The sequence below is a fragment of the Monodelphis domestica genome, chromosome 8, assembly GCF_027887165.1.
Source record: "Monodelphis domestica isolate mMonDom1 chromosome 8, mMonDom1.pri, whole genome shotgun sequence".
Classification (NCBI taxonomy): domain Eukaryota; kingdom Metazoa; phylum Chordata; class Mammalia; order Didelphimorphia; family Didelphidae; genus Monodelphis; species Monodelphis domestica.
In genome coordinates this window covers 51,064,960-51,092,726 of record NC_077234.1, presented here as the reverse complement: position 1 = coordinate 51,092,726, position 27,767 = coordinate 51,064,960, and the positions used below count along the sequence as shown (strand labels likewise).

Here is a 27,767-nt window from a genome sequence, read left to right as displayed (position 1 = left end):
GCAGGTTCTGAAGTCGTGTATCAATTTGGCTATTAACGTCCACAGAGATATTACAATACTTCATTCACTGAAATAAAGGGAGTTATAAAATCACCTACTTCCATCATACCCCGACTAGAAAACTGGTAACAGGTAGAACATGTTGCTTTCCTAATCTTTGATCCTCCTTCAGCCAATATTTTATTCCGCTCAGGAAATGAAGACTTAGGAGGATAAAATCGTAATTGCTAAACGGACGCTATTATCATTCTGTGAAGAATGTACTTTTCTTGTGAATTTCACCCAAATGCTTTCTCTAAAGCCTTGCCTTTCTGGCTCCCTGTTTTAATGCCCTCTGCGTTATGCTCTTGGAATGCAGATTCTCCAGCATGCAATAACCTAAAAGACTTATGATGTAAATAAATCAACATATGGTCTAGACGAGCTACAGAGGTTTACTGAAGCTACAGCGTCTTAACAAGTCATATGGGTGACATTAAGGCGATCTGATCTCTCTAGCTTCATTCTACATAGAAATAAACTCGATTCGCTCTAATTTTTCTTGGGCCTTTTAAAAATAAATTACGCATTTTCTTCAGTGACCCTCTGCATGGCTTGGTGGGATTAACTCAAATTCGTAGCTCTAGGACTGTGATGGGGGTGGGGTGGAAACCATGTACAAACATACAAGAATGGTAACAAGCAAGTACTCCCATGGTCCCCACCTTTCCCCAAATTCCCTTCTTGATTCCTGGCTATAGATCTATCTCATATGACTATATGAGAGTGAATGTTCCATAGGAATCACAGAAATATAGCCATCTAAAGGAATATCAGATTTTTTAAAAAGTGGCCAGGGCACCTATGGCAACATTTCCAAGGGATACAAACGGTGGACTGGGATCACTTCCTTCTCCTGATTTGAGAACGTTAACCTTAAGAACCCTTTCCCTCCTCTTACCCAACACACCCTGCCTTTCATCTCTCTCTCTCTCTCTCTCTCTCTCTCTCTCTCTCTCTCTCTCTCTCTCTCTCTCTCTCTCTCTTTCTCTCTCTCTTTCTCAGATTTTTTTTTTAGCTTTTAAAAGGAACTGAAACTTGGACACTGCTAGTGATGCTACCCACTTTCGTTCCCCAATAAACTAATAATTGTAGTATTACAAATACAAATACAAGTAGTTAGGGAGTTCAAGGTGAGAGGAGGGTGATCCCATACTCAGAAAAACAACCCATAGGGTGCAACCAAGAAAACGAATTTGTCACTGAAAGCTAGTTGTCCTTGAAGAGTAAAGATTAGGGAATGTTTTATTTTCTGGGTCCAGTGGATAACTGCAGAACCCTCAGATCCGGAAGAGAAGACAAGGGGCGGGCTACAAGGGAAGAGGACTTTCTCCCAGGAGCTAGGACTCCGCGGGAAATCCCCAGGCTTGGGTTTTCCCCATTCCTGTGTTCTAATCTTCACTTCCTTTACGTACCAATTGTGCTTTTGTGAAATGAATGGTCTCTAATTAATGCACTTGCACAATGGCCAGTTTTGCATGGGGATCGATGATAGGAAGCAACAGGGGATGGATCCTTCCAAAATGGTTCGTCAGTCCTAGAAAGAAAAGGCAGAGTCTATAAAAGGGACCAGGAATAATGCCCACACGTCTCTCCCCATGCTGTCGGAGGGGACATTCCATCTCTCAGTGACTACAGTCAAATGTAATAACTACATGTCTTCGCTCAATCATGGGGGCCCATAGAACTGTGTGCTCTAATTAGCACGTTCTGTGAGTCTTCTTTTCTCCCCCCCCCCCTCCTCTCTCTCTCTCTCTCTCTCTCTCTCTCTCTCTCTCTCTCTCTCTCTCTCTCTCTCTCTCTCTCTCTCTCTCTGTGTGTGTCTCTCTCTGTCTCTCTGTCTCTCTCTCTCTGTATCTGTCTCTCTCTCTGTCTCTCTCTCTCTCTTTCCTTCCCCCCTTCCTACTTTTTCAACCTCCTCAGGGGTTCCTCCTTCCCTTCTCACAAGGAAACATTCTTTTATTTTTTCTTTCCTGCCCCCCCCACCGCCGCCTTTTATTCCCACTATTTCCATTTCCACTCTAGAAACTCCTCTTTGACATCCCCTGCCTGCGTGAGGCAACTTCTTTTAAGTTCAGAAAGGTAGAAGCACCAAGCGCTAAGCCGTGGCGCATGCGTGCTAGACTTAACGCGCAGGCGGGGTTTTAAAAAGGGGTGGGGGGTGGTGTAGAGAAAAAAAATCTCTGCCTTGGAAAGAGAGTTACCCAGGAGAGACATTGGCTACTGTGAGTCCAGGCGAGAAGGATAGAGCCACGAAATAAGCCTAAAAGGGCCTAGTCCAGGAAACTCCAAGAACATTTCAACTGCTAAACGGGGAAGGAAAAGGAGTTTTATGTGCTTGGGACAGTGATCACAAATGGCACCCCTCCCCCCCACTCTTAAAAACACAAATAATACAAACCCCACCCAGGTCTGGGTTTATAGGGGGCAGTGCGGAGCTTGTTAACAAGAACCACAGCTTCCGAGGAGACACAAACACCCCTGAGATGAGGCCACTAAATGAAGCCCCAAACCCCCTGACCCGGGTGGACAGGACTGGCTTTACGCATAGGGGTTGAGGGGACGAACAATGCCTCAATTAATATCTGGAATAATTCCTTTTATTTTTCTTCTCTATATCTGTTCCTAGAAAGAGTTCCAAGAAGCAATCAGAGATTTGGTGGCAGAGAAGAAAATAGATTCAGAAAAGGCTTTGACAACAAGCGTCCCCACCAATTCTGTACCACCTCTACCCCACCCCTCTCCCGACCCCCGCTCTCCAAATGCTGTGTCCATTTTGAAAGTTTCGTTGATTGGAAGCGGATAGTGAATGGAACTGTGACTGCAGACTAAATATGTCAGTTAGCTAGTCGTTCCTTCCGCTTTCCTTTTTCAAACAAAAAAAAGTCCCAATGATTTCCCTTTAACGAAAGGCAAACAAACCGAAGTCCCTTCCCCCCCCCCCCCCCACATGGAGACTGAGAGTTGGAGGTCAAATTCATACCCTGCGATAGAGCAATCATTCGAAACCCAGAATCGAAATAGGGTAGGAAGATGCCTATGTCTTTATTTTAGAATAATGGAAAGAACAAAATGGAACATCATCTACACATGAAGGATATATCTTAGGGGGAAAGTCACAGGACCCAAGTTGTACATATTTACAGCAAGATTCATCCAACTACTTGGAACATTTTCTTTCCATAGTAGTGTAGTCGTTTTCAAACAACAGAACAAGTAAAAAAAAAGTAAAAAAAAGTTACTTCATAATTTAACTCGTGCTAAAGGCAAGATATAAATCACAATCTGGAAGGGGAGGCTGAGAAATATTCAGAGGGCTCAGTAGGGCATTCTTGGTGAGTTACGGTTACAAAACGTTTTCCTGTCTGTATAATTCACATTCATTGCGATCATTACATTTTCCCATAAATTAGCGATATAAACAAACATATGGGGACCTCCAGTAAACAAATAAAAATCAATAGAAAAGACAACATTTTGCAGCAACTATAATAACAGCATGGGTTACAGCTTTAGGAAACTTCTTTACAAATCATTTAGTCATCACACACAGGGGAGGGGAGAAGGATCTCCTAAATATCCTGAATGGTTTGGGGAGTGTGTGTGTGTGTGTGTGTGTGTGTGTGTGTGTGTGTGTATGTGTGTGTGTGTATTTTAAGCCACCTTTAAAAGCACAACATGAGGATTCAGAGAACCAGGACAGAGGAAAAATTGCAAGATCTGGCTATGCACACAATGAGAAGATTCATTCAAAGGTTCATAAAGGACTTTTCCTTTGCATGCCTATTAGCAGGGCTACATTGTTTCCTTACTTATATCTCATATAACTCAGTGTAAACATTGAATTATAAATATTTCACTGGAGCAGGCCAAGCTCTCCTCGGCCCCACTCTCTCTCACACACCTTTATTTTATTTCATTTTTCCTAGAAGGGGTTCTGCCCACTATATGATAGGAATCAGGAGACGGGATGAGTATTTTTAGCTTTGGGTTGCCTTTTAACTTTGAGGGTTGAGAGAAGTGTTTTGAGGGATGTGATTTCAGTGGGTTATTAGGACAAGGAAATTTCTAAAAGAACTTGTTCCCTCACCCCCATTCCATTCAGGTAGTCAACTGATGTCAGTATCTAAGAGTCAATGTATCTAAGAAAAGAAACATCAGTTCCCCAATCTCCAGAGTGTGTTTGATTTTGTCATGTCTCATTCTCTCTCTCTCTCTCTCTCTCTCTCTCTCTCTCTCTCTCTCTCTCTCTCTCTCTCTCTCTCTCTCTCTCTCTCTCACACACACACACACACACACCAACACCACCATTTTCTCAAGTGTGTACCAAAATGTGTGCAGGGGTCTGTACTGACAAGCAAGCCTGTGGGCTTGTATTTATGTGGATTGCTCTTTGCTGTGTAGAGTTGAGAGCCCTAAACTTATCTTTTTAAAAAGAAGTTTGATTTTATCTCTTTAGAAACGGTTTAAAGCTAGCGGGCAGGGGGAGTTTGACAGAGAGGAGAACAAATCGCCAACAAAGCCCGTTTTACGTTTCATCAGCGTTGTTAGGACGACAAGCAGGAATGTCTCAGATAATAACTCCCACTTCAAAGATTTCTCAGCTCAATAGAAAGCGGACCATCCTTTTTATTCAACCACAAGGGCTGGCACTAAAGAAGACTCAACTGTTTGAATTTTTTTTCACCGTGTTTATTTTTCCCCTATTCACTGGGGTACTTGGATAAAATAAACAACAAGACAATTACTGGAACATGGACTTCTAACTTTCCTGGGATCTTCTCAATTGCCTTTGGCCTTCCTTCTCAGGAGTGCCTGCCCATCCCAGTTTTCCCCACACTTAAGTTCTTCCCCATTTGTCCTTCCTTAGCAAGATACCCAGATCAGGGGGACTTGGGCCACTACAAGTTTAGACTGAAGTAAACATCATTCTTGAGACAAATGAAGGTCGTAGAGAGTTAAATGTATAAAGGAGCTTGGAAATGTTGAGAATGGCCAGCAGTCAGTCCTCCTTCCTTTCTGAGGTTGTGGCTGAGTCCTACAACCCATCTCAATGTCTCAGCTAACTTAAGGACAGGAAAGTGAAGTGCTCTGATGGATGAAATGTTTTTCTCTCTTCCTTCCTTCCTTCGTTCTTTTCTTTCTTTTTTCCAATTTTAGTTTTAAAGCTTCTGATGTTGCCAGGAGTCATTCACCACTGACCCTGGATCGTCTTTGGGGGGCAGTAAAGGTTCTTAGAGACCAGCTCTTCCTTTTCTGACAAACAACACTGGGCACAACTTCGACAATACAGTAATAATAAGAACAGGAATGATTGGGTTGGGGGAGAACATTGACTAAAATCCCAGGCACAAGAGTCAGGGTCTTGAGTAAATACAAACACCCAAATTTGAGAAAGTGTATTATGTGCAGGAAGTATATGATGGAGAGCAGATTGACTGTATTAAACTAGCATGAAACCAAAGGTCAGTGCAAATGTATCTTAATAGACTGTCTCAAATGGAGTGTGCCTCCATTGAGGGCCGCTTGCTTTTGCTCTCCTCATTACCATAGCGATCCTAACGTGCCATGTAGATGCACCATAAAACTCACACTTTCAACCCCAAAATCAGACTCTTTGAACAACCCGAGCTTGATTAGACCTTTCTCCTTTTCTTTCCCCCTTAAAAACCATTTCCTTGCCTTTAGAAACTCGCCATCAAATCCAAATGCATTCTCTGATCACGGCAGAATGCAGAGACAAAGGGGAACTGACGCGTCAATTCAGGCGGCCCTTTTCTTCCTGACATTATTATCCATTTTTATTATGATCTGGAACAAGTGCCCATTCGCGTGGTTTTTGTTTACCGGAAATTAAATGAAAATGATTTAGTTCGCGTCAAACAAAAATATATACTTGTATACACAAGAAAAAAGGCCTGTTAGACGTAAATATTATGTCCTTAATGAAAAGACTGGACGGGCTCCAGACTTCGCCTTTCAGTATTTAAGTATGACTTGCCTATTGCCATAGAAATCCTAACTTACCATGAAGATTCACCGTTGCGGAGAAATACTTCTTTGTGCAATCTGCCTTTGATGTCTAAGGCATAAGATTCAAGCTTTCAGCTGCGTCTGTCTAGATTACCTTGAGAGCAACGCCGAGGACATCTGTAACAAGCAAATGAAAAATTAAAGGTGATTAGCTTACACCGTCAAACATTTTTATTTCATTTTATTTTTCTTCATGGGCAAGGGGACGAAGAGAAAGCAAAGATCTCAAGATTTTTTTTAATGACTTTTTTTTTCTTTAAAGAGAACCCTCTTCTGGAATGAAAAATCTTTCTCAGATGACCTTCTCCTTTCTTCTACTCTCAATACCTTCCTCTTCCAGGAGTTAAGTTTTGTAAAGAGAAACAATACTTTGCAACAAACTTTGCTCATGACTGATGCGGTTGGTGACTATCAGCATTGTTTTGTTACGTGTTTTTACCCCCTCCTCTCTCTCTTTCCTCTTCCTTTCACTAACTAAATAATTCACCAAGGATATATTTGGATGCATCAGGTTTTCATTATGTGTAATTAAAACAATCCCACACCACTTCATAAGTTATTTATTTAGTTGAAGTTGTTGGACTGAGTGTTAGGAAGTGAAAATTGTCTGATATCTGAAAGAAGCTTTGCAGAAAAAAAAAACAAACTGAATCCAAGGAGTGCTGCCTCAGTGGAAAGGTTTCAGAACTGTCTAGTGTGTCCCTCGTGTGGTGATTTTTTTTCCTTGTTCCTTTGGTTAGTAGCCCCTCTCATCCCCTTCAACATCTCCCTGCCTAAGCCAACTCGGGTTGAATCACCTGGTTCTTTAAATTCTATGGGAATGAGGGAGGAGCTGGAAAACAACCAATTGACCTTGCATTTAGCAATGAACGGACAGCTGTTTTTGGGAAAGCGACCTCTTCCTAGAGCAGAAGATGTAGAAGAAAATGATGCCTTATTGTCTTTGCAACTGTTGCAAGTGATTTCTTTAACTCCAACCCCTCAACCCACCCCTAACCATCTCCTAGAACTCAAAGGTCAAGAGAAAAAAACGAGGTACAGGAACAGTGGCTCTCCAACGGGAAGTCCTTTCCCTGGTGTCGTGTTCACCGCAATATATTATATATGTATATAATACACATTCTAGCACCACCATGGGTTTCTTTTTGCCGTTACAAAATTTATTATTGGTGTTTCTTTCTTTTTCTTTCTTTTGTTTTTTGTTTTCTTAAAAAAAAAAACAAGACAAAGGTTGTGCGCTTGAGACAAAGACCATCACGTAGTTTACACGATTCATCCAGAGAAACTGACACCTCACACAAGTAATTTTGCCTAAGTGGCCTGAGCACAATGACGTCACCACGAACAGCCTTCCCACAACCCCCGAGAAATCACAAGCACCCACAAGATTCAACAGGAATGAATGACAATGGCTTCAAGGGAGGCTGGAGGTGGAGGCAGGGAAAGATGGGATTCAGCATCTTAAAGACAGGGGAACTTAAATGGAAAGGACAAACTAATCATTAGGCCACTTGGAACTCCCTCCTCTCATTAAATAGTTTTATTCATGGCCTACTATTTATCTGTATGTAAAGATGTGTATGCACTTATATAATGTATACACAAGTACACACCCAAACATATGTTTATACACTCATTTCGTGTAGTTGTGTACATTTATCACATATAGCCCCTTAGTGGGTTTTTTGGAGGGGGATGCATTCATTTTTTTCTAAAGGTCACCTTCAGTTCTTGAAGGATTGGGGTTTAACAAGAAGAGCGAGATTTTGTTTGGAGGGTGAAGCTGGAAAAGAAACCAGGCAAAAATGGTGGGAGTGAGCAAATTGCCATTTGCGGGCAACCATTTATCTAGAAATCCAGGACACTAAAAAACAAGTAAAAAAAAAATGAACGGGAAAAAAAAACACTTTGGTTCCTTGATACAATCATGGGCTAAGAAATCAGAAATCGATGAGACAGTTTGGCACCGGGGAGGATCAGCCCAACTAGTGGGAAAGGGAGCTAGGATGGGGGTGAAGAGAAAGGGGAGGGGAGGGCTGGCCAGCGCCGGGCAATGGAGGGGCGGGCTTGGGGGAGGGGGAAAGAAAGAAGGCCAACCCCTTAGGAATCGCCAGAGGGCCCAATGACCTCCCTCCCCCTAGGAAAACATAAAGTTCCCAGCCTGATAACGGAGCCTAGGCCATTTATTTTACCAGGCTTCCGGCTTCTTCCTAGTACCAGGGTTTCCCCATCAACCCTTTCATCATTATCATCATCGTCGTTATTATTCTTGTTTCCCTCTTTTTTTTCCCTAAGTCCCCTTAGGAATGGCTCCCAGAATCTAGGGTCCCCTTTCAATGAGCCCCTCCCCCCCAAAGGCTGCAGCAGCCTGGGGTACAGAGATGTATTCTTGTGTATGGTGAGTGAGTGGGAAAGCTTCCTGTGATCAGATAAAAATAACCAGAGATAGATCTTCGAAGACCTCTCTGTATTTCAAGATCGATGAGGATGACTTAATTGTATTGGGGATCTACAGTCCTGAAGCTGATTACTAGTGGGCTTTTTCTTCCTTCCTTCCTTCCTTCCTTCCTTCCTTCCTTCCTTCCTTCCTTCCTTCCTTCCTTCCTTCCTTCCTTCCTTCCTTCCTTCCTTCCTTCCTTCCTTCCTTCCTTCCTTCCTTCCTTCCTTCCTTCCTTCCTTCCTTCCCTCCCTCCCTCCCTCCCTCCCTCTCTTTCCCTCTCTCCTCTCTCCCTCTCCCTCTCCCTTTTTAATAACAGGGCCTAGCATCGCAGTTTGTGTGAGCAGCAGCCGTCGCTGCCCCCGCCGCCGTCGCCGCCGCCGCCGTGGCCGCCTCCGCCGCCGCCGCTGCCCCCGCCGCCGTGGCCGCCGCCTCCGCCGCCTCTGCCGCCGCCTCTGCCGCCGCCGCAGCCGCCGCCGCCGCCTCTCCCGAGTCAGGTGACGGAGCCGGACTGGGAGGAGCTGGGAGCGCGTTGGGCCCGGAGCTCTGACACACGTACCATTCGCTCAGGTTCGCCGCCCGCGATGAGGCGCCCGGCTCCGCGGGGGCTGCAGCCGAGCCAGGGGGTTCCCGGCCGGAGTCCGAGGAGGGAGACACCAGGGAAGGGGTGGAGGAGTCGTAACCCGAGCTCGGAGGAGGAGACTTGCAATGCACCTTCATGTGTTTCCTCAAGGAGCTGGGGTGCGTGTAGGATTTATCACAGCCTCTCACTTTGCAGTTGTACGGCTTGTCGCTGGTGTGCACGTGAGAGTGTTTCTTCCTGTCGCTGCTGTTCGCGAATCGTCTGTCACAGCCTTCAAATTCACATTTGAATGGTTTTTCTCCTGAAAGAATGCAGTTAACGATTACATACATTAGTTAGGAGGTGGATTGGGAGCCTTCCTCCCTCTCTTGTCTCGGTCTCTCTGCAAAACAGAAAACAAAAGAACACCCCTCACCACCACCAAAAAAAAAAGGGGGGGAGGGGGAAAAACCTTCCCCATGGCCCCAGGACCTTAAAGCCTTCCCCTCTTTCCCCTCCCCCAATGGAACCACCTCACCACCATAGATATATTAGAGATCTATTAACCACTCCCCCACCCCCACTCCATGGTTTGGGAATGGGAAACTTGGGAGAGCGGGATGGAGAGAAAAGGTGACTCCATCTTAGTTTAATTGCCATTGCTTAAAATCCCAATGGATTCATCTTCCTTACCTCCCCCCACCCCTTGAGTTTCCAAAATCCATTCTCCTGAACGGAACCCACTTTATACTGTGAAAAAAATATTGGCAGTAAAGCCAGAATCTACCCAATTTAAAGTTGTCCTCAGACCCAAATGCCTTCTTCCTCAGCCCAAATTGTTTTCTAAAGTGGGTTTTGTGCAAATGACAAAGCAGTCGGATAATTTAAAGACCAACTGCAGTTGCACACTGCGTGTAAACAATGTGTATTCTGTCTTCAGGGAAAGGTATTCTGAGCTCCTCAGTGGGCAATGATTCACTTCTGAGGCTGTTTTTACATGAAATCCATTTTTCCCTCTCTCTCGTCTACCCCCTGAGGGAAAACATTTAGCAGCCTTCTTCAAATCTTTCCTAAATAATCCTCTATCTATATACTGGAATGCATGTAATAATATTTTATTATATGGGTTACAACGGCCTCCCGAAGATATTAACATTTGCTACTTGGTTTTATTGTCAATGGAGTGTTTAAAAGACAGATTGGTCTCCACTAACCGCTGAAGGCAAGATCTTAAGTGCTGTAACTCCTAAGCAGAGGTGAAGGGGCCAGCCCTGCCTGTTGTTAGAGTTAGAGGAAAGGCCTTGCAATGAATTAATATCTCCTCCACAAATGGGGAGGGAATTTGATTAGGGCTGAAGTTGCCCCAAAACTCTAATCACCAGGCCAGGCTCACCTTCATAGAGTCACAAACAGAAATTCCATACTCTGGAGAATCAGCAAGGAAATTTCACAACTTGGATGCATAGAGATGCCCAAGAACCAATGGAAGGTGGTCATATATTGGCAAAATAATGTGCCAAATAAAGGGTCAGCCATGTATTTCTACACCATCCCCTCCTCCAGTATTTCCTTATCTGCAATCAGGGGGTTGCAAAATACAGAAACATCAGCCCTTGCCCAGTTTCAGTCAGTGCTGCCAACTCAAGTGAGGTGTGTGACTGAAGCACCTAAAATATAGCTGGTTACAGGGTGCCAGGAGTTACTACACTATGTGTAGAGATTGTATACTATCAATAAGGGCCAACTATCAGTCCCCTAACCCCCCCCCCCCACACCTTATCATAAGCCAATTCCAGAGGGGGAAAATATGTTTTCATGAAATTATCTAGATTTGATACTGATATAAACAAAACCTTCCTCAACAAGATATTCTTCTAAGGGAGAGAGACTTGGAGTGTATGAGTATCTGCCAGTCTATCTATCGTCTACCTTCCTTCCTACCTGCCTGTCCTTCCATCTGTATGAAAGAAGGGCTGATCTAGGCCTATACACATACTTCCCAGGAAAATGAATGCCTTTTGTAGAATGCCAGCCCTGGTTAGTTCTTCGCTCTGAAATTTACTTTGTAAATGAGGTTCTTTTTTTTTCAATGGTGCCTTTCATTTTTCATTTTTCACACAACAAACTCTTTTTAGGGAAAAAAAAAAGATGGCAGAATAAATCAGTGTCATCTCTGTTCACATGCTCTCTCTTTCTCTCTCCCCCCACTGGTCCAATCCATATGAATGCCCAAAAAACTGTGTCTTTCCTTTTCTTAAAAATGATAATAATAATTTGAAAAAAGAAGTGATCCAGGTCCTGCAAAGGAAGAAAGAGCTTCACTGAGTAAACAGATTGGGGAATTCTAAAGGTTATATTTTCAACCACTAGAATTAAAAAAAAAAACTGATGACTGCCTAATTAGAGTATCAGATAAAGAAACAATGATTTGACCTTCGGCCATGGAGCCAAGTCAACAATGAAGGAAGCATATTAGGGAAGTACAAGCAAGAGCTAAATTAAGAGGCCCTTGGGAAAGGAAGACCCGTAAAGTCAAGTGCCTGAGCCAGGGAGATACGTGGCAGGTAAGGACGACAGGCCCAGCTGACTAGCTGTAGCTTATCCTTTCTTTGGAGCTCCCACCCCTTGGCCTAGATGGCCCTGGCTCTCCTCTTTTGCACCCGGACACAAGTGTGAGGGTCCTAGACTAACAGTATGTTTTAGCCTCGGCCTCGTCTTGGATCCGCGGTCGGGGATGCTATCTGCCGCGTTCACCCGCATCGAGTCGGCTCGAGAACCGAGTATGCAAGGGAGTGAGGAGTGGAGTCTGGGGGAGCAGCATTGGCCTGCTGGAAGGGAATGCAGAGCATGGATCCTCCGAGTCTGGCTTTGGGGGAGTAGCTGCACGCCGGGTTGGGGCTCTCGCTCCTCTCGCCTCTGCAGGGACTCTTCAAAAGTACGGGCCGCGCAGGCAGGCCAGGGAAGAGGAGCCAGGCATTCCCCTTGGGGGCTCAGGGACCGCCTCTCGCTGCAAACTGCCGGGCCAAGTTAGGAAGTCTAAGGCGGCCCCTCTGCAACCGCCATTTTATAGCACACTTGTGGCTGGGCACAAGTATTTAGGAAGAAATTCCACTCGGTCGGTTTTATTTTTCCTGCTCTATGGGGTTCCAACTCAAGATTTTTACAACGTTTGGCTACATGGATGGGGATAGGGGCCAGGAAGGGGGGAGACCGCGTAGGAGGGAAGGTTAAGGGTCTGCGTTTCAGAAGGCAAGATCCGTGCCTGGGAAAACGAAAGCTGCAAGCGCCGAGCAGGGCTAGGGTCCCCCTTCCTTCTTTTCTCTCCCCGATCTCCCTATTGTTCTTACTGCCTCCTCCTAAGCAACACAAAGTAAAGCAAACCTCTCAGTGTTGGCCTGGTTTAGGTACTTTTAAGTCAGATCCCTTATTTTAATAGAAGAATTCTCAGAATCTCAGGAAATCACCGCTTTTCACTACTTCCCCGGACTGGAGGAAATGAAACGTCATTAATATTTGAAAAGGCAATTATTTTCCTGTTGAATCTAGAACTGTCTTCATGAATAATTTGTAGCGAGTTCTATTGCAATTTCAGAAACATTTTGTTTTTTTGACAACGTAGGGTGTTTAATAGAAACGCAGGAACAGGCGAGGCCCTGTAGGATTTTTACAAGGCGCGGTAATTAATCACAATGGAAGCTGAAAGTGAAAAGTGGATACTTAGAAAATTGTGGTTAACAAACCCAAACCTGCGCTCAAGCGACGCCCTGAACTTGCTTCTTTGCTGTAGGTCAATTTCACTAAGAATTTAACCATTTTCTGCTTCACAGACTTCAAACAGTGGGCCGGTAAAGAGCAGTAAAAGTTTGTTTACTTAAGGAACACGCTGTCATTAAGGATGAGTTGCCCTGTTAATGGCTCTTTCTACCTGCTCAGAGTTGACAAGAAGGTCGCCGACGTGTTATTCCTACCCCTCCGAGCAGGACTTTTTTTTCCCCTTTCCTTTCCTTTTCTTTTTTAACCTGAATCAAAATAGCGCTAAAGGCGTTGTGGTAAATTCAGGGTCTTCGTAGACTAAAAAGATCTGAATTGAGACTGTAAAATAACAAGCCCAAAGAGGTGCTGTTTTCAATTAAGCGAATTCGGAGAGAAGATACTAAGTTGAGGCTGGGGAGGGGGAGGGAAAAGGAGGGGAAGACAGGCAAATGCTTCGGACATATGTATCTGTAAGTAGGTTCAAGACCTACCCTGGGAAGAAAGGAGAAGTTTGGTAATCTTTCGAAAAAGTAAGCAATAATCGATAGCTAAAAAGACTTCTAACAATGAGACTGCAAGTTACTTTATAAAACAGAAGTGATGCAAGAGGAGGGGTGGGTAGAAAAATAGGAAGGGGGAGAGAAAACAACTATGTTGGAATAGATTTCATTTTCTCTTCTCCCTCCCCTTTTCTCTTCCCTCCCTCTAGTTTCCTCTCTCTAATACCCCCTCCCCTGAAAAAATGGGGGAGGGGAGGTTACTTCTGGTACTTCCACTGGAGGGGAAAAAACCTTAACAGCTAAAGAGACTACAAATACCGTCTGCTAAACTAATTAATACAACTTCACAGGCTGTTCCGGGAAGTGTGAAAACTTTCTCCTTGCAATTTCATTAATTATAGATGCTTCTGGCCGGAGGAGTTCAAGCTTTGCAGGATCTTCCATCCAGCGACTTTCCTCTCTGTTAACTAGAACTAACAGATGTGTTTGACACATGTCCCCATTTCACTTAACAGTTCTGTAAATGACATTTCAAGCATATAGGCCCAATTGTTCCTAGGCTCTGGCTAGAGGTGAGGATTCACAAAATGCGTGGGGTCTGTTACCTCTGCAAGTCTAAAAAGGGAGGACTTCGCCAGCGCCATAGGTATGGTTCTGTAAAGTCCCCCTAACAGCATTTTCAATGCTGAACCCTAGAGCAGGCAGCAGTGAAAAAGAATCACCAGTTTAAAGGCAGGAAGAGTTCAGCCACAGGAGTCGACTGCCTGGAAAAAGTTAGAGGCTCATTGTTCACTTTTCACTCGGGAGTTCGGCCACACAAATTTGATTTTTTAAAAGCCTTCATACACCCTAAAATATTTAGATCGTGTAAACACAGAACTCATACAAAGAGACACACACACTCATCCCCCCCCCCCCACTCTGACCCCCAATCCCATAACAAAAACGTTGTAGTAACCAGGCTGCCTCCACAATTTGAATGAATCTAAAAATAGAAAAACTGAATTAATATTTTATGGACTTTGGCCTATGGGGGAAAAATACAAGAATCGGAGCCTAAGGAAACCAAACACTGAAGGTACACAAAACAGACCACTTGCTTGCATCGTAGTGGCTGAACAAGATAGATAGCGATGAATACTGACCTGTGTGAGTTCTTTTGTGTATTTTGAGATTTTCTGATCTAGCAAACACTTTCCCACACCCAGGGAAAGGACAGGGGAAGGGCTTTTCCCCCGTGTGGACTCGGATGTGATTTACAAGTTTGTATTTGGCTTTGAAAGGTTTCCCCTCTCTCGGACACTCTTCCCAGTAGCAGATGTGATTGGACTGCTCGGGGCCGCCAACGTGCTCCACCGTGACATGAGTTACCAACTCGTGCATGGTGCTGAAAGTTTTGTTGCAAAGTCTTTTGGGCGCTTGGTCCACCTCGATCCACTTACAGATGAGCTCCTGTTTGATGGGCTGCCGCATGTAGCGAAAGAAGGCTCCGGGGCCGTGGTGGGGAGCTAGGTTCACGTTCAGGTTCATGCCCCCGTAGTTATGCAGAGAAGTTGCAGCGAAAGGGTCTGTCCTGGAGCCGGGCACTTGAGTGAAATGCTCGGACCTGGCGTACATGTCTCCAGGTATCCCCAGTCTTATCTGTCCGTTCAGATGGCTACCTGGGGAGGCCTGGGGAGGCGGTTCATGGAATCCAGAGAAAAGAGAATGATGCCCAGCTTCGGGGTGGTGGTGGCCATGGTGTCCAGAATAGCTACCTGTTGTTGAGACAAACATTCCATGGTGAGAATTGGGAGCAGGGGGCTGCTCGCTTAGCCCTGGCATCATGGGGGCTAGCAGATCTCTGCGTATTAAGAAGTCCCTACCTGCTGTAAGCGCCTGAGCGGGGTGGGAGACAGGGTAAGGGATAGCTGTTGAAGGCACTGGGCCAAACGCTCCCGTTGGACTACCGACCACCTCAGCGTGGCCTCCTGCCATAGAATGAGGAGGTGGATGAGGAGGAGGTGGCAGTGGAGGAGGAGAAGGATGGTGGTGGTGGTGGTGGTGATGATGATGGTGTTGGTGTCGGTGGTGGGGATGAGGATGATGGGCAGGGCTGAGTTTGAGGGCCGAGGGATGATGGTGCCCCATGTGTTCGGCTCGGAATGGACTCGGCCCTAGGCGGGATTCAGCAGCGTACTCCCCAGGGTGCGAGGGAGCCATTGAGTGGGGGTGACCGGCGAACCCCGGGAAGCCTGTGACGTTCTGTGGGGGATGGTGGTGATGATGGTGGTGGTGGTGATGATGAGCCCCTGCCAAGTCAACTAATCTCAGCGCCGGGTTCCGTTTGGAGAGTGCAGCTGGTTCCATCACTGGGCTCCCCAAAGCCTCCACACTCATGGCTTCTAACGCTACAGTCACCTGACAGCGGGGAGGAGGATAAGGAAAAAAAAAAAACTTTTGCAAAGTTTTTTTTTCAAGTTTTGGCTTTTTTTTTTCTTTTTAATGCCTACGTGGAATCCCATACGCTTGAGAGGCAGCAGCAGGACGCAGGGAGATACTGAATAGAGATTCATGGACACGGCTGCAGCCCAGAGAGCTAAACAATTACCCCACCCTCTGATTGGCCGGCGCCGGATGATTGACGTCATTGATGACAGGTCCTGCTGGAGACTGAAAGGCTTTAAGCTAGAAGGGGAAACACATACACACACTCACACACTCACTTACTCATACTCATTCACATTGCACATGCGCCCTGAATGGGGCAACAATTCTTTTCTTTCCCTCTCTCCCCTACTCCCTCCACACCCCTTCTCAAAACAGTTTTGGTTTTGGAGGATTCTTTTTATTTTGAACCGTGTCTCGTACTTTCATTAACTAAGAACACTAAAAAAATTGTTTAACTGACAGATTCAGATAGGCTTCCAAATCCTCTGGCCAAGCTGAGGTCCTGGGCTGCTGGAGAAGCAGAGGTTGGCCACGGAGCTAAAACAACCCTGCAGTGGCTACAGCTACGGAAGAAAGACCCACATAAATTCAGGCTGTTGCTGGGCGCTCCTTCAACTCTTCTCTCAGTTTGGGAGACTCGGATGGGTTTAGAGACAGCCATAATCCGGCTGAAAACAGGCAGCAGCTGGAGGAGAGTAGGCTGGGCACATCCTCTGTCTTGTAAATCCCTATACTTAACTTGGTTATCTAAGTCTCTTGTTTCAGTTTCGCTCTCGCTCGCGCTAACTCTCTTTTGTCTCTGTCTCCGTCTTTCTTCCTTTCTGTTTGTCTATGTCTTTCAGTTTCTGTCTGTCTCCTCCTCTTTCTCCTCCTCCTCCTCTTCCGTCCCTCCCCCTCCCCTCCTAAGATCCTAAGATCTGCCTGCTTTCTCTGCTCCCAAAGCAAAAGGGCCCGATAAACAAACCAGGAAGAATCGTGTCTGGCCCCGGGACGACAGGGACCCAAGGTCATCTACTTTCCAGTTCGTGGCAGGCTGGAGATGGTTAGTGTCTACTCATTGATAGGACAATACTCAGAGGTCTTTGTGACACTAAGTAGGAGCAAGGGAAGCTTTTCCTAAAGCCTGATTGAAAATAGCCACCTAAACCCTGCCCCCTCCCCAGATTCAGTTCCTCCTCCTACATCCCTTCCCTCAAAATAACAATAACACACACACACAATCCAATACACACAAAAGAAACAAACAGAAATAGGCCTCCACAGAAGAAAGAGATGACCCCAAGTTTTCTTTCCCTCTCTGCTCCTCCCCCATTTCTTCGGTGAGGAAATGCAAGCAGCCTAGAACCCTCACTCGCAAAAAAGCTACAAGGTCCGCTACTTGCTTGCCAGTCCCCAGACTAGCTCCAGAATCTTTTGCCTAGGAGGCCAGGATTTTGTCTTTTTTTTTTTTTAAATATGTTCATTTTCATTTTCAGAAGCTGCCAGGATCCCATCTATTAAAAGCGTCTGACTCCACAGGCTGTAGGGAGGGAAGGGAGGAGGCTCCCTAGAGCGGAGACAAGCTGCGCTCCCCAGATATAGAGACAATTCCTCTGGGAAGCGAGAGCTGGTTAACTTTGTTCACTGACACTTGTTGACTATATGCCTAACTTCCCCATTTTTTTCCTGAGTTGTTGGTGGTGAGGTTTTCTTTCCTTCCTTTTTTCTTTTCTTCCTTTTCCCCCTTTCCTTCCTCGCTTCCTCCCTTATCCTTTCTTTCTTTCTTTGGTTCTTTTTTTTTTCTTTCGCCAGAACCCACTGCCAAGTGTATCTACCACAGGGCTTGAGTTCCGAGGTAGGATGGTGAACCAGGAGTTTGCTCCTTCTGCGGCTAGAGATCAGGGATTTCAGAGAGATTCTCGCTGTCTGACTCCCATTCTGTGCAGTTAAGTGGCGGAGAGCTACTGGTGCGTGAAAGTAGCCGATGAGAAACCCGTTAGGTTAAGAGGGAGCTGAGTGTTGAGCAAGCAATGAGGTAATTTCCTTTGTCTGCTTTTACCGGATGGTGCAGTCTTCAATGCCTTCCGATTTAAAGGGGCAAGGACGGAAACCAGCATCTACCGCTAACTAGCTTTAGGACAGGCTCCAGCAGGCGAGAAAGGGGGCTCAGACACTGACTGTCCGACTGTGCTCTTGTTCGGCTCTGGATGGTTTACAACAATTCTGTCCCAAGTGCAGGAGAGCTTACTTCAGTTTCTAACAGGAGGTTGGTGAATAGAGGGAGGGAAAAAGGATATTTTCTCATGTGAAATAAAATAAATATTTTCTTTCTTTGATGGGGAGGAAAAGATAGAAAAAATTGACTGTATAGTGAGCCCCTCCTCACACTGAAGGACAATTATTTTACGCTTCCTGCTCAGTCAATTTATTTTGTTGTTTTTTTTTTAAAGATCCAAATGCATAGGCAGATCCTTATTAGCGTCTTTCAAATAACTTATTGTTCACTTTTTCTCAGGACACTCTCTGCACGATGCAATTCAACACAGGGATTAACTCTTAGAAGAATTTCACTTGGCCTTAACAAGCTCGAAGCATTTCACTGTCAGGGCCCCAAGAGCTTAGCAAAATCTAACTCCACTACCAAGCAGTGCCCCAGTTAGGTTTTTGAAATATGGGAGACTGTTGGGCAGCTTGGGACTCCTTCATTATGGTTCCCCCATTAAACAAAGCAGTTGTAGTGAGTGTTTTACCATATGGAATTTTAAGGCTGCATAGATGTTATAATCTGTCTCCTCTTTACTCTCCCACCCCACCATAACTTGGATCTGGAGGAGCTTAATTGTTTTGTTTTGTTTTCAGGTTGACTTTCAGATGTTGGAGAATATTTACTAAGGAAATGAATCATCCTTGGCTATATTGAAGGATTGGGATCCCATGCATCAGCAAGTAGCTTAACTACGTATGAGTTTATATTTAGTGATTCAAAAGTAAGGTGTCCTATTAGGTACAAAGATCTCCTGGATGCAAATGTAAGGTATTATTCATCGGTTACTCACAAATAAACACAGATTATACCCTTTGAGCAAGGAGCAAGGAGCAAGGATTTTCCTCCTATACTTTCAACAATGAGTTTGATAGGCATTTTAGCCTAGTGAAAGTCCCACCTTGAAGAGGGAAAAGTATCCTAAATGGTTGATCAATTTAAAATATATTCACAATTGGGTCTTGGACCTATAAAACAGATTGTTTAGGATTTTTTTTCACTCACTAAGGTAAGGGCATCTTCAGTTGTAGTTTTGATTTAATGAATCACTTAGTCATTCAATATATCTATCAATGCATATACAATAGGAATGTATGAAATACTTATATGTGAAACGTTTGTACACATATACAACAATGTACTTTGCAGTATGTATTCAAATCTACATATATGTATGTTCAATGTTCATTTGTATTTAGTTGTGAGGGAACCCCTGGGAGACTTTTGTAACTGCAGAGTCAATGAATAGAAACATCAGTGTATAAGAGGGGTTTCTCCCTGTCAAGGTTTAAATGTGCATGCACTATAATTGTACCCCTTGGAAAACTTTGAACATCTGCTCACCTGAGTATGTGAGTAGCAAGAGGGGTCCACTTATTTGTCCCAGCAAAATTGACTGAAAAGGGAAAAAAGGGATTCAATATAGTTCATGCCCAGATATGGTCTTTCTTAGACAGCTTTAAAAATTGGATACACTTTTGTCAGTTTCTTTTGAGTGACCAGTAGTTATCCTGTGGATTTTTCAATTTTTCCTAATCTTGGCAGGAAAATTAGAATCATATATCATGAACTGAAATCCAGCATGGAAAACCCAGAAAATAGGTACCAAGTAATCTGTTCGATATTCAAAGAAGAAAAATTGCTTCTCTCAATATTTTCACCCTTCATATTTCTTCAAACAAAGAATGACAGGAAGAATCCCTCTTGAATGTGATATTGAGCATTGATGTCCTATTGACTATGCAGTTAGGCAAGAGTTTGGATAGGTTACCTCTGAACCAAGCATAAAAGGACTTTTGCCAGTCTCAGTAGCCAAAGATAAGGGGTAGAGTGCAGAGTGAATTCAGATACTATGTTGGTATTCAAGTAACTTCCTCAGGAAGTTGATTACAGAAAGGGTAAGGGTCAAATTAAGTAAAAAACAAAAACAAAAACAAAAAACCCAAAGCCTCAGTAACAGGCAAGCAGGTGGATGGCTTTTATCTCTCCTTTTCAGTAATACAACCAAATAATTGTAGCAAAAGCATGCATGCAACTAAGTGAAGAAGAAGAAGAGAAAGAAAGAAAGAAAGAGAGAGAGAGAGAGAGAGAAAGAGAGAGAGAGAGAGAGAAAGAGAGAAAGAGAGAAAGAAAGAAAGAAAGAAAGAAAGAAAGAAAGAAAGAAAGAAAGAAAGAAAGAAAGAAAGAAAGAAAGAAAGAAAGAAAGAAAGAAAGAAAGAAAGAAAGAAAGAAAGAAAGAAAGAAAGAAAGAAAAACTTGACTACAAAATAGAACAGTCAGTTTTCCTATTTGATTTCAAAAGGAAATTAGCTTTGGAGAGGCCTTTGGACAGCCTACACTACAGTGATACAAATGAGTATTTAAATGCGTACAAAATTTTTACATAGGCTGGGTCAATTTAAATACAAAGAAAGGAGAGTTTCTTTTAGATAAATAAGCCTTCAGAAATCTTCTGGACTATAAGACCTGAGCAATAGTCAGTACTAAATGCTAAATATTTTATTCTTTCTTCTCTGTCTGTCTCTGTCTCTTATTCTCTGTTTCTATGTCTCTCTGTGACTATCTCTCTCTCCAACAGTGAAAGCACAAGTAGTATCTCTCAGGAAAAAAGAAAATTAGCAGTGAAAGTGTATAGAACATTCAGTGATGCCATGTTCTGACAGTTTTTCTAACCATTTTAGTTAAAAATGGTTCCCCTTACACTGTTTTGCCCCACTGACATTCAGTATATCTGAAACTTTTTAGGATTCTGGGAATATAGAATTCAGAACATGAAAGGACCTAAATTGTAATATGTTTCCATTATGAATCATGTTTATATTTTAGAATAATTACATATAGAAATAAAAAGATATATGCAGTTGGGTCTTTTAAATTATGCTATATTTTAAAATTACTTCTAATTTTCTTAGGGTTTAATAGCAAGCCCCAAAATCACCAGTCATTCCTGGCTACATCAAGCTATGTATGATCAACTATATGTTCACTTCCTTTATTGAATATCCATCTAGATTCATGGAACAACTGTAAATTATGGAACAGGTTATTCAAAATAAAGCATAATTTCCTTCCTGGCTATTAAAATAAAGGCTTTTCTCTCTGAGATTAAGGTTCTACTCTAACTAAGGTTATAACAATTTTTTGTTCTGTAGTCAAAAGTATATGGAAGAACATTTATGTGCATTCCAAACTATGCAAACACATCAGGGGACTTCAGGACTAAAAGAGAGAATATTCTTTCTCTCCTTTGCAAAAGACTGGACTGTGATAACCATAAAAAGAACAGACATGTTAGGAAAAAATATTGTTAGTAGTATTTCATTCACTAAGATGTCTTATTTAGGAAAATCACATGGGAGCATTATGGAACAATAAGAAATGTGTTTCCAGATTGTTCAGGAATAGAGATATTAGAGTTCATTCAACTTCAACACAACTATTCTTAACTAGAGAAGCATATAAAGCAATGCTTCCTTTTTTCTCCTGAAACTTATTAAATATAAGAAAAGGATAGTGGGGATCTCACTCAATTGATTTTCCATTTGTTTCTTAAAGAATATTCTGTAGGAAAAATGGAGCAGCTATGGACATCATAAGGAACTAATAGTGTGTTTCATATTTTAGAACTATTCTGCCTTCAAGCAAAAACACAATCACAGCTTATTTTTAATTGAATATAGAATTATAGTCTTCAGGATTAAGGTTTTCTTGCCTGAGCAGATGTCATTGACTAACTACTTAGACAAGGCATGGTGGAAACTTGGTCTTCACCACATTGTGGAAGGCTGGTATCCCTGGTAAAGATGAGACATATCATGTCTACCCCATCAAGAAGATCAAAGTCTTCTTCTTTAATAGGAACCAATACATGTCAAACCTCATTCCAATCAAATCGTCCGTAAATGAATTCAAGATGAATATGTCATAGAATAATGTGACAGTGCCATCGCAGAAGGTCAGGGGTGGTTGTTCCAACGAGAGAGTCGTCAAATATTAATTCGAGATCGTCAGAACGAGTCATCTTTGAACAGGATTTACCGGACTCTGGTGGGGCGGGATGGCCCTGATTTGTCTTTAGGAAAATAAATGGAATATAAAGCTCAAAAAATGGATTAATTTGATCTAAGGATGGAACAAACCTTATCTTCTGTGCATTTGTCCCTGCCACACAACCCAAAATCATATGTGTATATATATTGTTTGCATATTTTTAAAATATATATACAAACAAGCAACCTCCTCAAACACTCAACAAGATACTTAATTGGGGAAGAAAAAAAAAACTTACTTGATTCTTTGAGGGCGGTTCTGTAAAGTCGTAATCTTTTCCTCATTACCAAGGAAGTCTTGTATCTCATTTTCTGACTTTGACCCTGTTTGGGGAGAAAGGGATGGGGGGAGGGGAGGAAGTAACCAGTAAAATAGAGTGAGTATGCTGGGAAAGTCTTCCCCGAGCCTTTGTCTGGAAGACTCCTGAAGCCTAGACATGTGGGAGTGAAGGATGATACTTAGGGTGGCCGGCGTCTGCTTCCTTCTTTGGCCATTTCCAAGCATGAAGGCCAAGATGGAGACTGAACCGAACTGCCCACTTTTATAGCGTAATGAAGTTTCTGTGCGTGATTTCGGCAGGGGTGGTGGGATGCTCTGGGGGTGGTGGTAATAGTAACAGGAAAGGCAAGTTATTAGTCAAACTGCTCAGAAATTTGTACCATGATTCTGCATTGCCTTGTTTTTACACTCAGTGTTTTGTAGTTTAGCCAGCTGAAACGTCTAGAATTCGAATTTATGCTTTCAAGGTCCCATTTAAAAAATTATATTAATTATATGATTTTCATAAAATTTGACCCATACAGCCAACACACAGCCCTCTAGGTACTTAAGGCTGAGAAAGGAGAGTCGGGACAAAGTCAAGCTAAGAAGAAATTTGTTTATCTTAGAGTGTTCTAATATATTATCTGTCTGTGCATTTGTGTGTACGTGTTTACACATGTGTATACACTTAGACATGCTATTGCCACTTGGAACAAGGGTCCACCTCCACCCCACAACTTAAAATTACAAGTTTGCACCAATCAAATCTTCTGGTTAGAATCAGGAATTATTTGGTTCTGGCAGTAGTGACTTTCTAAAATCGAGTCAGAATCATAAGCAAAATAAAATGTAATATAGATTTGTTAGTTCTACCTGTCTGGATGAGCAGCCCCACACTTCCTTAACACCTATATTTTGGCCTGGAGTTCCGAAAAGTAGGGATTAAGCCAGTCTGGTAAACCAAGTCCAACTCTTCCTCTTCCAGAGGAGGAGGTAAAAGCCAGAATTGCATATCTCTTCCCCAAGGCAAACAGAATGAATCACCCTGGGCTCCCTCTAGATAAACACTACAATCCTTTAAATGGAGGAAGTTTGCCTGCCCAGACACTCTAACTGCCAGAACAAACCCTTGTTTAACTTGTTGAACCTAAGGCCAAAACCCAAGAGAGGAGATCCAGGCTCAAAGACTTTCCAAATTCCTGTTATCTGGGAGTCCCCAGCCTCCTTCCACTGAAGTCACCTTGGCCATGTCCAATTCTTCTGGGGCCTTCCATTTTCCCTTTATCATTGAACAATATCAGAGAGATGTAGGAAAGGCCAGATTCACCTTCTTAGAAGTATTGGGGGTGTGTGTGTGTGGTTTTTTTTTCCTAAAAGAAATTTGTCCTTTTCAAAGTTATTCATTATTTTTTAACAATACACACAACAATAACAGTAATATTAACACTAAACAGGTTCTCAGAGAAGTAATAATTTGTTCAAAAGGTCATGATAAGACCTTTACATCCAAAGTGGTTAAATAAAATGCATTTTATAGTAGATGAGGTACTGATGGCAATATGCTAAATACCATATAGGTCAAAGGAGGCCAAGGTGACTTCCAAAACAGACCAAGGTGACTAGAAAGACCACCTTTTCTCATTATAAACCCACAGTAACAATTCAAGCAAATATTATTTGAAACTTCATTCTCTAGGAGTGACCTCTCTCCCAGCAGCATCTGCATTAGGACACATGCCACTGTCAATGGACACGATATTTGGGGAAAACTTTTACCTTTCTTTGGGAAACAGATTTTTCTGCTTCAAATCAATGGGCCAATCTAGGCTCTCAGAAGCATAGAAACTTGTCGCTAATTCCCCTGAGGCCTTCCCTTCCTAGCCTTTCCCAGGTCCCATACCTTCCCATGCCTTCATACCCAAGTGCTGGGCTATAGAGTGGGTCTCAGGGGTCTGTCCAAGGTTACCATACAGTGTCAGATGCCTGTTTGATGAAGATGCTGCTTCTGCTCTAGATGGAGCAGGAGAACTCAACCTTAAATCCAATCCTCATCCTTAAGCCACCTGCACAACTTTGAGTGACCAGAAGAGAGAACTTGATTTGTACTAGGAGTTTTTTTTTTCTTCATCCCTTAGTAAAAGAAGATGAAGCCAGTGATCCAGCCGGAATGATCAGATGCGGAGGGAGTGGAGTGAAGTGGGGCTGAGAGCAAGGAAACCCTTTCCTTTGGGGCCGTTTCTGAAGTTTGCCATGCAAGAGACACAAACACACTTATACACATTACCAACCACAACCGAAAGGTGCAGTATGCTCTCTCCTCAACAGCCGTGGTTGGTCCTAGGTCAGAGGTCAAACTCTAGGCTACTTCCAAAATCCGTCACTTCAAAGGCTTTAGTCTTCAACACTTCACCAAATTGATTAACTACGTTTGCAGCAGTCACTCAAGAAAATGAGTGCCTCTCTCCCGGAGTCCAGTCCTGGCAGCCAGGCTGCCTGCCCCAAATCTAAGACTCCAAAGATCACCTTTCTTGGGACAGAATGGGTTACAGGTCTTCAGACTCTACACCTTTTCCCTTTCCTAGTCTCCCTTCCCTTTCCTTCCATCTCCCAACCGAGAGACATTTCCAGGAACAATGAGAAGGAAAACAGGCATTAGGGAAGAAGACATTTCTGGCCACAATTGGTTTTTCGCCCTTTTTCTTTCAAGAAGTGTGGGTTTGGGGGATGTGGGTCTTGGGGGGGTCCCTATTTTTTCAGTGTAAATTTCTCTTTCATATGCACCCGTCACTGGGGCTGAATATTTACCCCCTCCCCCACCCTATTTCTTCCTCCAGTGGGCTCTGTCCAGGAGACTGCTGGCTGACCCCGAACTCAGAAGGCAAGCGCCAGCCTCGAGCCAGCAGAGGTGCGCTAGCTGCCTTAGGACAACGCAAGTTTTTGTTGTTTTTCCTCACCCAAGGTCTAGATTTAACCATCATTTAGCCTACAAGAAAACAAGGACTGTGGCTGGAAGAAAGTCTTGGGGTCTAGAGATTCTCTAGTAACCACTTGGAGAGCCGAGGGGTTGAGAGAAATGACCCAATTCTGGAAGGAAACCCGGGGCTCCTAAGGGACGAGTTTGCCGCCGACCTCGGACTAATGCAGCTCAGCTCTGCACACTGCAAAAGGCGTTTGTTTGTTAAAGACTGAGTTTCACTCTATTCTGACCTCTGAACACATACACACCACACACGCACACACACAGAACCCCGAACCTTCTCTTCTGTTCACCCCAGATCTTAACTCAATTGGGTCCAGAGGAGCCCTTAGATGCTGGGACAGGAATCCCTATTCTTTCCAAAATCTTTCCTTTCAGCTTCCGGTAACTTGGAGACTCCCTGACAAAACCAGTACTTCGCTTTCTCAGTGGCCTCACTAGTCTCCTTACCCTCGCCTACTCAGTTAACCCACCAGTACCCCTAGGGCAGAGGAAGTGCGCTGCCGCAGCCGAGGACTTCCCGGGGGAAAGGGAAGAGCCTATTGCCTGGACCTCGAAAGAGAATGGCGAAAGAGTCCAACAGCCTGCTCCAGCCTTAGTATAAACTGTGCTTGACCCAGAAGCCAGAGTCTCCGGGAGAGAAGCTAGCAGGCTGGGGAACCTCCGCTTCCTTGGTCTGGGTAGGAGCAGAGAATCCTCAGCTCCCAGATCTGAGCTTGGCTGGTGAAGCTTATTGCCTTTGACCTGGGACTAGATAATTCCAGTCTCTTTTCCATCGCCGTCAACCCCTCACCTCCTCCCAGTTCCAATCAGGGATGGGGACAAGGGAGAGAATCCTTCATCGCTCTCTCCAGCCTAGGTCTTTCGAATGGAAGGCTAATTCTTCCCACTACCCCTCCTACTCCCATCTCAATAGCTCTCAATACTCTCAGCCCCATCCCAGTCAGCTCCCTCACCCTTTCCTCAACCTAGGTCCCCAAGTCAATTTACCGGGAAGGTGTGGGGGGAAAAATGTCCTAGTTATTGTGAGAACCAAATTCTCCCTCCCATCCCTATACCCCCCGCCCCCTGGGGAGGAGAGGGAGAATTAAACCAGGAAGTTGTCCTTTTCAAGAGGTACCATCTTGCCTTATCTCTACGGGTGTTAGACTCCTTACCCCTAGTTAAGTAAAAAGGTGGGGGGAGGGGAGATGCCCTGGTACCTTTCCCCAGCCGGAAGGGTGCGCCGAAACCCTACTCCAAGGGTGCCAAGTTGGTTTTACCTGGGGAGGTGGGTAATCGGGTGCTAGTCCCCATCTTCATCCTACCTCCCTGTCGCACGCACTTACCCCACTCCACCTGTTGAAGAGAATCCCTCATTTCTGCACATCACTTCGGGGTGGAAGAGGGGGAAAAAGAACCCCGCTAACCACGTCTTTTGTGGTTCCAGCGAGGCGGTCATCCTTCATTTCTTCTTTTCGGGCTTTCTGGAAGCAGTTAGGGAATGTATGATGGAGCAGAAATGAGCCGTCAGGATGATATTTTAATGGCTTATATGTCACGTTGGTGCATGTGGCTTTGAACTGGAGCCGCTCTCGTTTCCTGCAGAGAGCGCCGCAAATCCCACTTGATAACTTCTACAACCCACAACTTTTTTTTTTTTCCCACATTCACTCTTACCCTGTATATTTTGACGCGCTTACTAAAAATACCCTCTTGTTAACCTTGCCATTAGATTTTTACAACGACTGGACGGGATGAGGTTCCCTCTTCTTTAAAAAAATTTTTTTCCCCTGTCCTCCTCCCACCTCCCCCTACCCTTCCCCCCCCCCCCCCCCCAGCTTTAAAGGCAAGGACATTTGGATTCGATTTTTGTCCTAGCTATTTCCTCAAGCATTTCCCTGGAGAAAGAGGACCTAGCTCGGAGGGACAATTCTTTCTGAAGCCTTTCTACATCTGGGTGGAACGTTATCAAACTTGCACTTGAAACTGGAGCGGGGAAAACCCTTCACAAGGTTTCTATGCATGCATGCATGCATGCATATATGTATGTATGTCTATATGTATACACACACACACCCAACAAAAGCCTACAGAGCCACCCCTCTTCCCCTCCCCTCACTTCTCACCACCACATCCTATTTCGGTCAGTGGGTGTGTGTTTCTATCTGAAAGTGACAATGGACTGCAGACATGTAGACTTGTTGCTGTAGACATAACATTTGATTTCTGGAGCTGCTATTTCAACTTCATCACAGCGGCCAACTTGCCATCAGGTAATCTCAGACGATATTAAGCCGTTCTGTCTACAAAAGCCTTAAGTTGAACAACAGTTCCATTGGGAGACCTTGAGAAGGACTTTCTGAATAACATCTAGCTAAGCCAAACCTCTAGCATCGCATAAAATAAAATCATAATAATCAAAGGAAATATGAATCGGATGTTGACAGAGGCTTACCCTTGATTTCGCAGCCCTTAAAGGCAGGCGTGCAAATCACACATAT

At 44.0% G+C, this 27,767-nt stretch overlaps 1 protein-coding gene across 13 annotated transcripts; it reads right to left on the bottom strand.

Annotated features, from left to right (window-relative positions):
• On the bottom strand, positions 1-27,403 carry ZIC4 (Zic family member 4). 13 transcript variants are annotated; one of them, XR_008914025.1, is made up of 6 exons: positions 26,613-27,393; positions 22,285-22,369; positions 14,470-15,081; positions 9,069-9,393; positions 6,067-6,189; positions 3,061-5,850 (listed from the first exon to the last, which is right to left on the bottom strand). XR_008914025.1 is itself a non-coding variant. In XM_056807518.1 (5 exons), coding segments are annotated over exons 2-5 (1,008 nt in total). In that variant the 5' UTR covers positions 22,355-22,369; positions 26,613-27,393; the 3' UTR covers positions 3,061-6,188. The 13 variants fall into 13 exon arrangements, 8 of the variants coding, with proteins under 8 accessions (XP_056663496.1, XP_056663493.1, XP_056663495.1 ...); XR_008914024.1 differs by lacking the exons at positions 22,285-22,369; positions 26,613-27,393 and adding an exon at positions 15,190-19,330; XM_056807518.1 differs by having other exon boundaries at positions 3,061-6,189.
• Positions 27,404-27,767: the final 364 nt, after the last annotated feature.

Coding starts and splice junctions, on each gene's coding strand:
- ZIC4 (XM_056807511.1), bottom strand. CDS start 15,703: ATGAGTGTGGAGGCTTTGGGGAGCCCAGTGATGGAACCAGCTGCACTC. Junction 9,394..14,469: donor ACACAAAAGAACTCACACAG/GTCAGTATTCAT, acceptor GCATTCTTTCAG/GAGAAAAACCATTCAAATGT.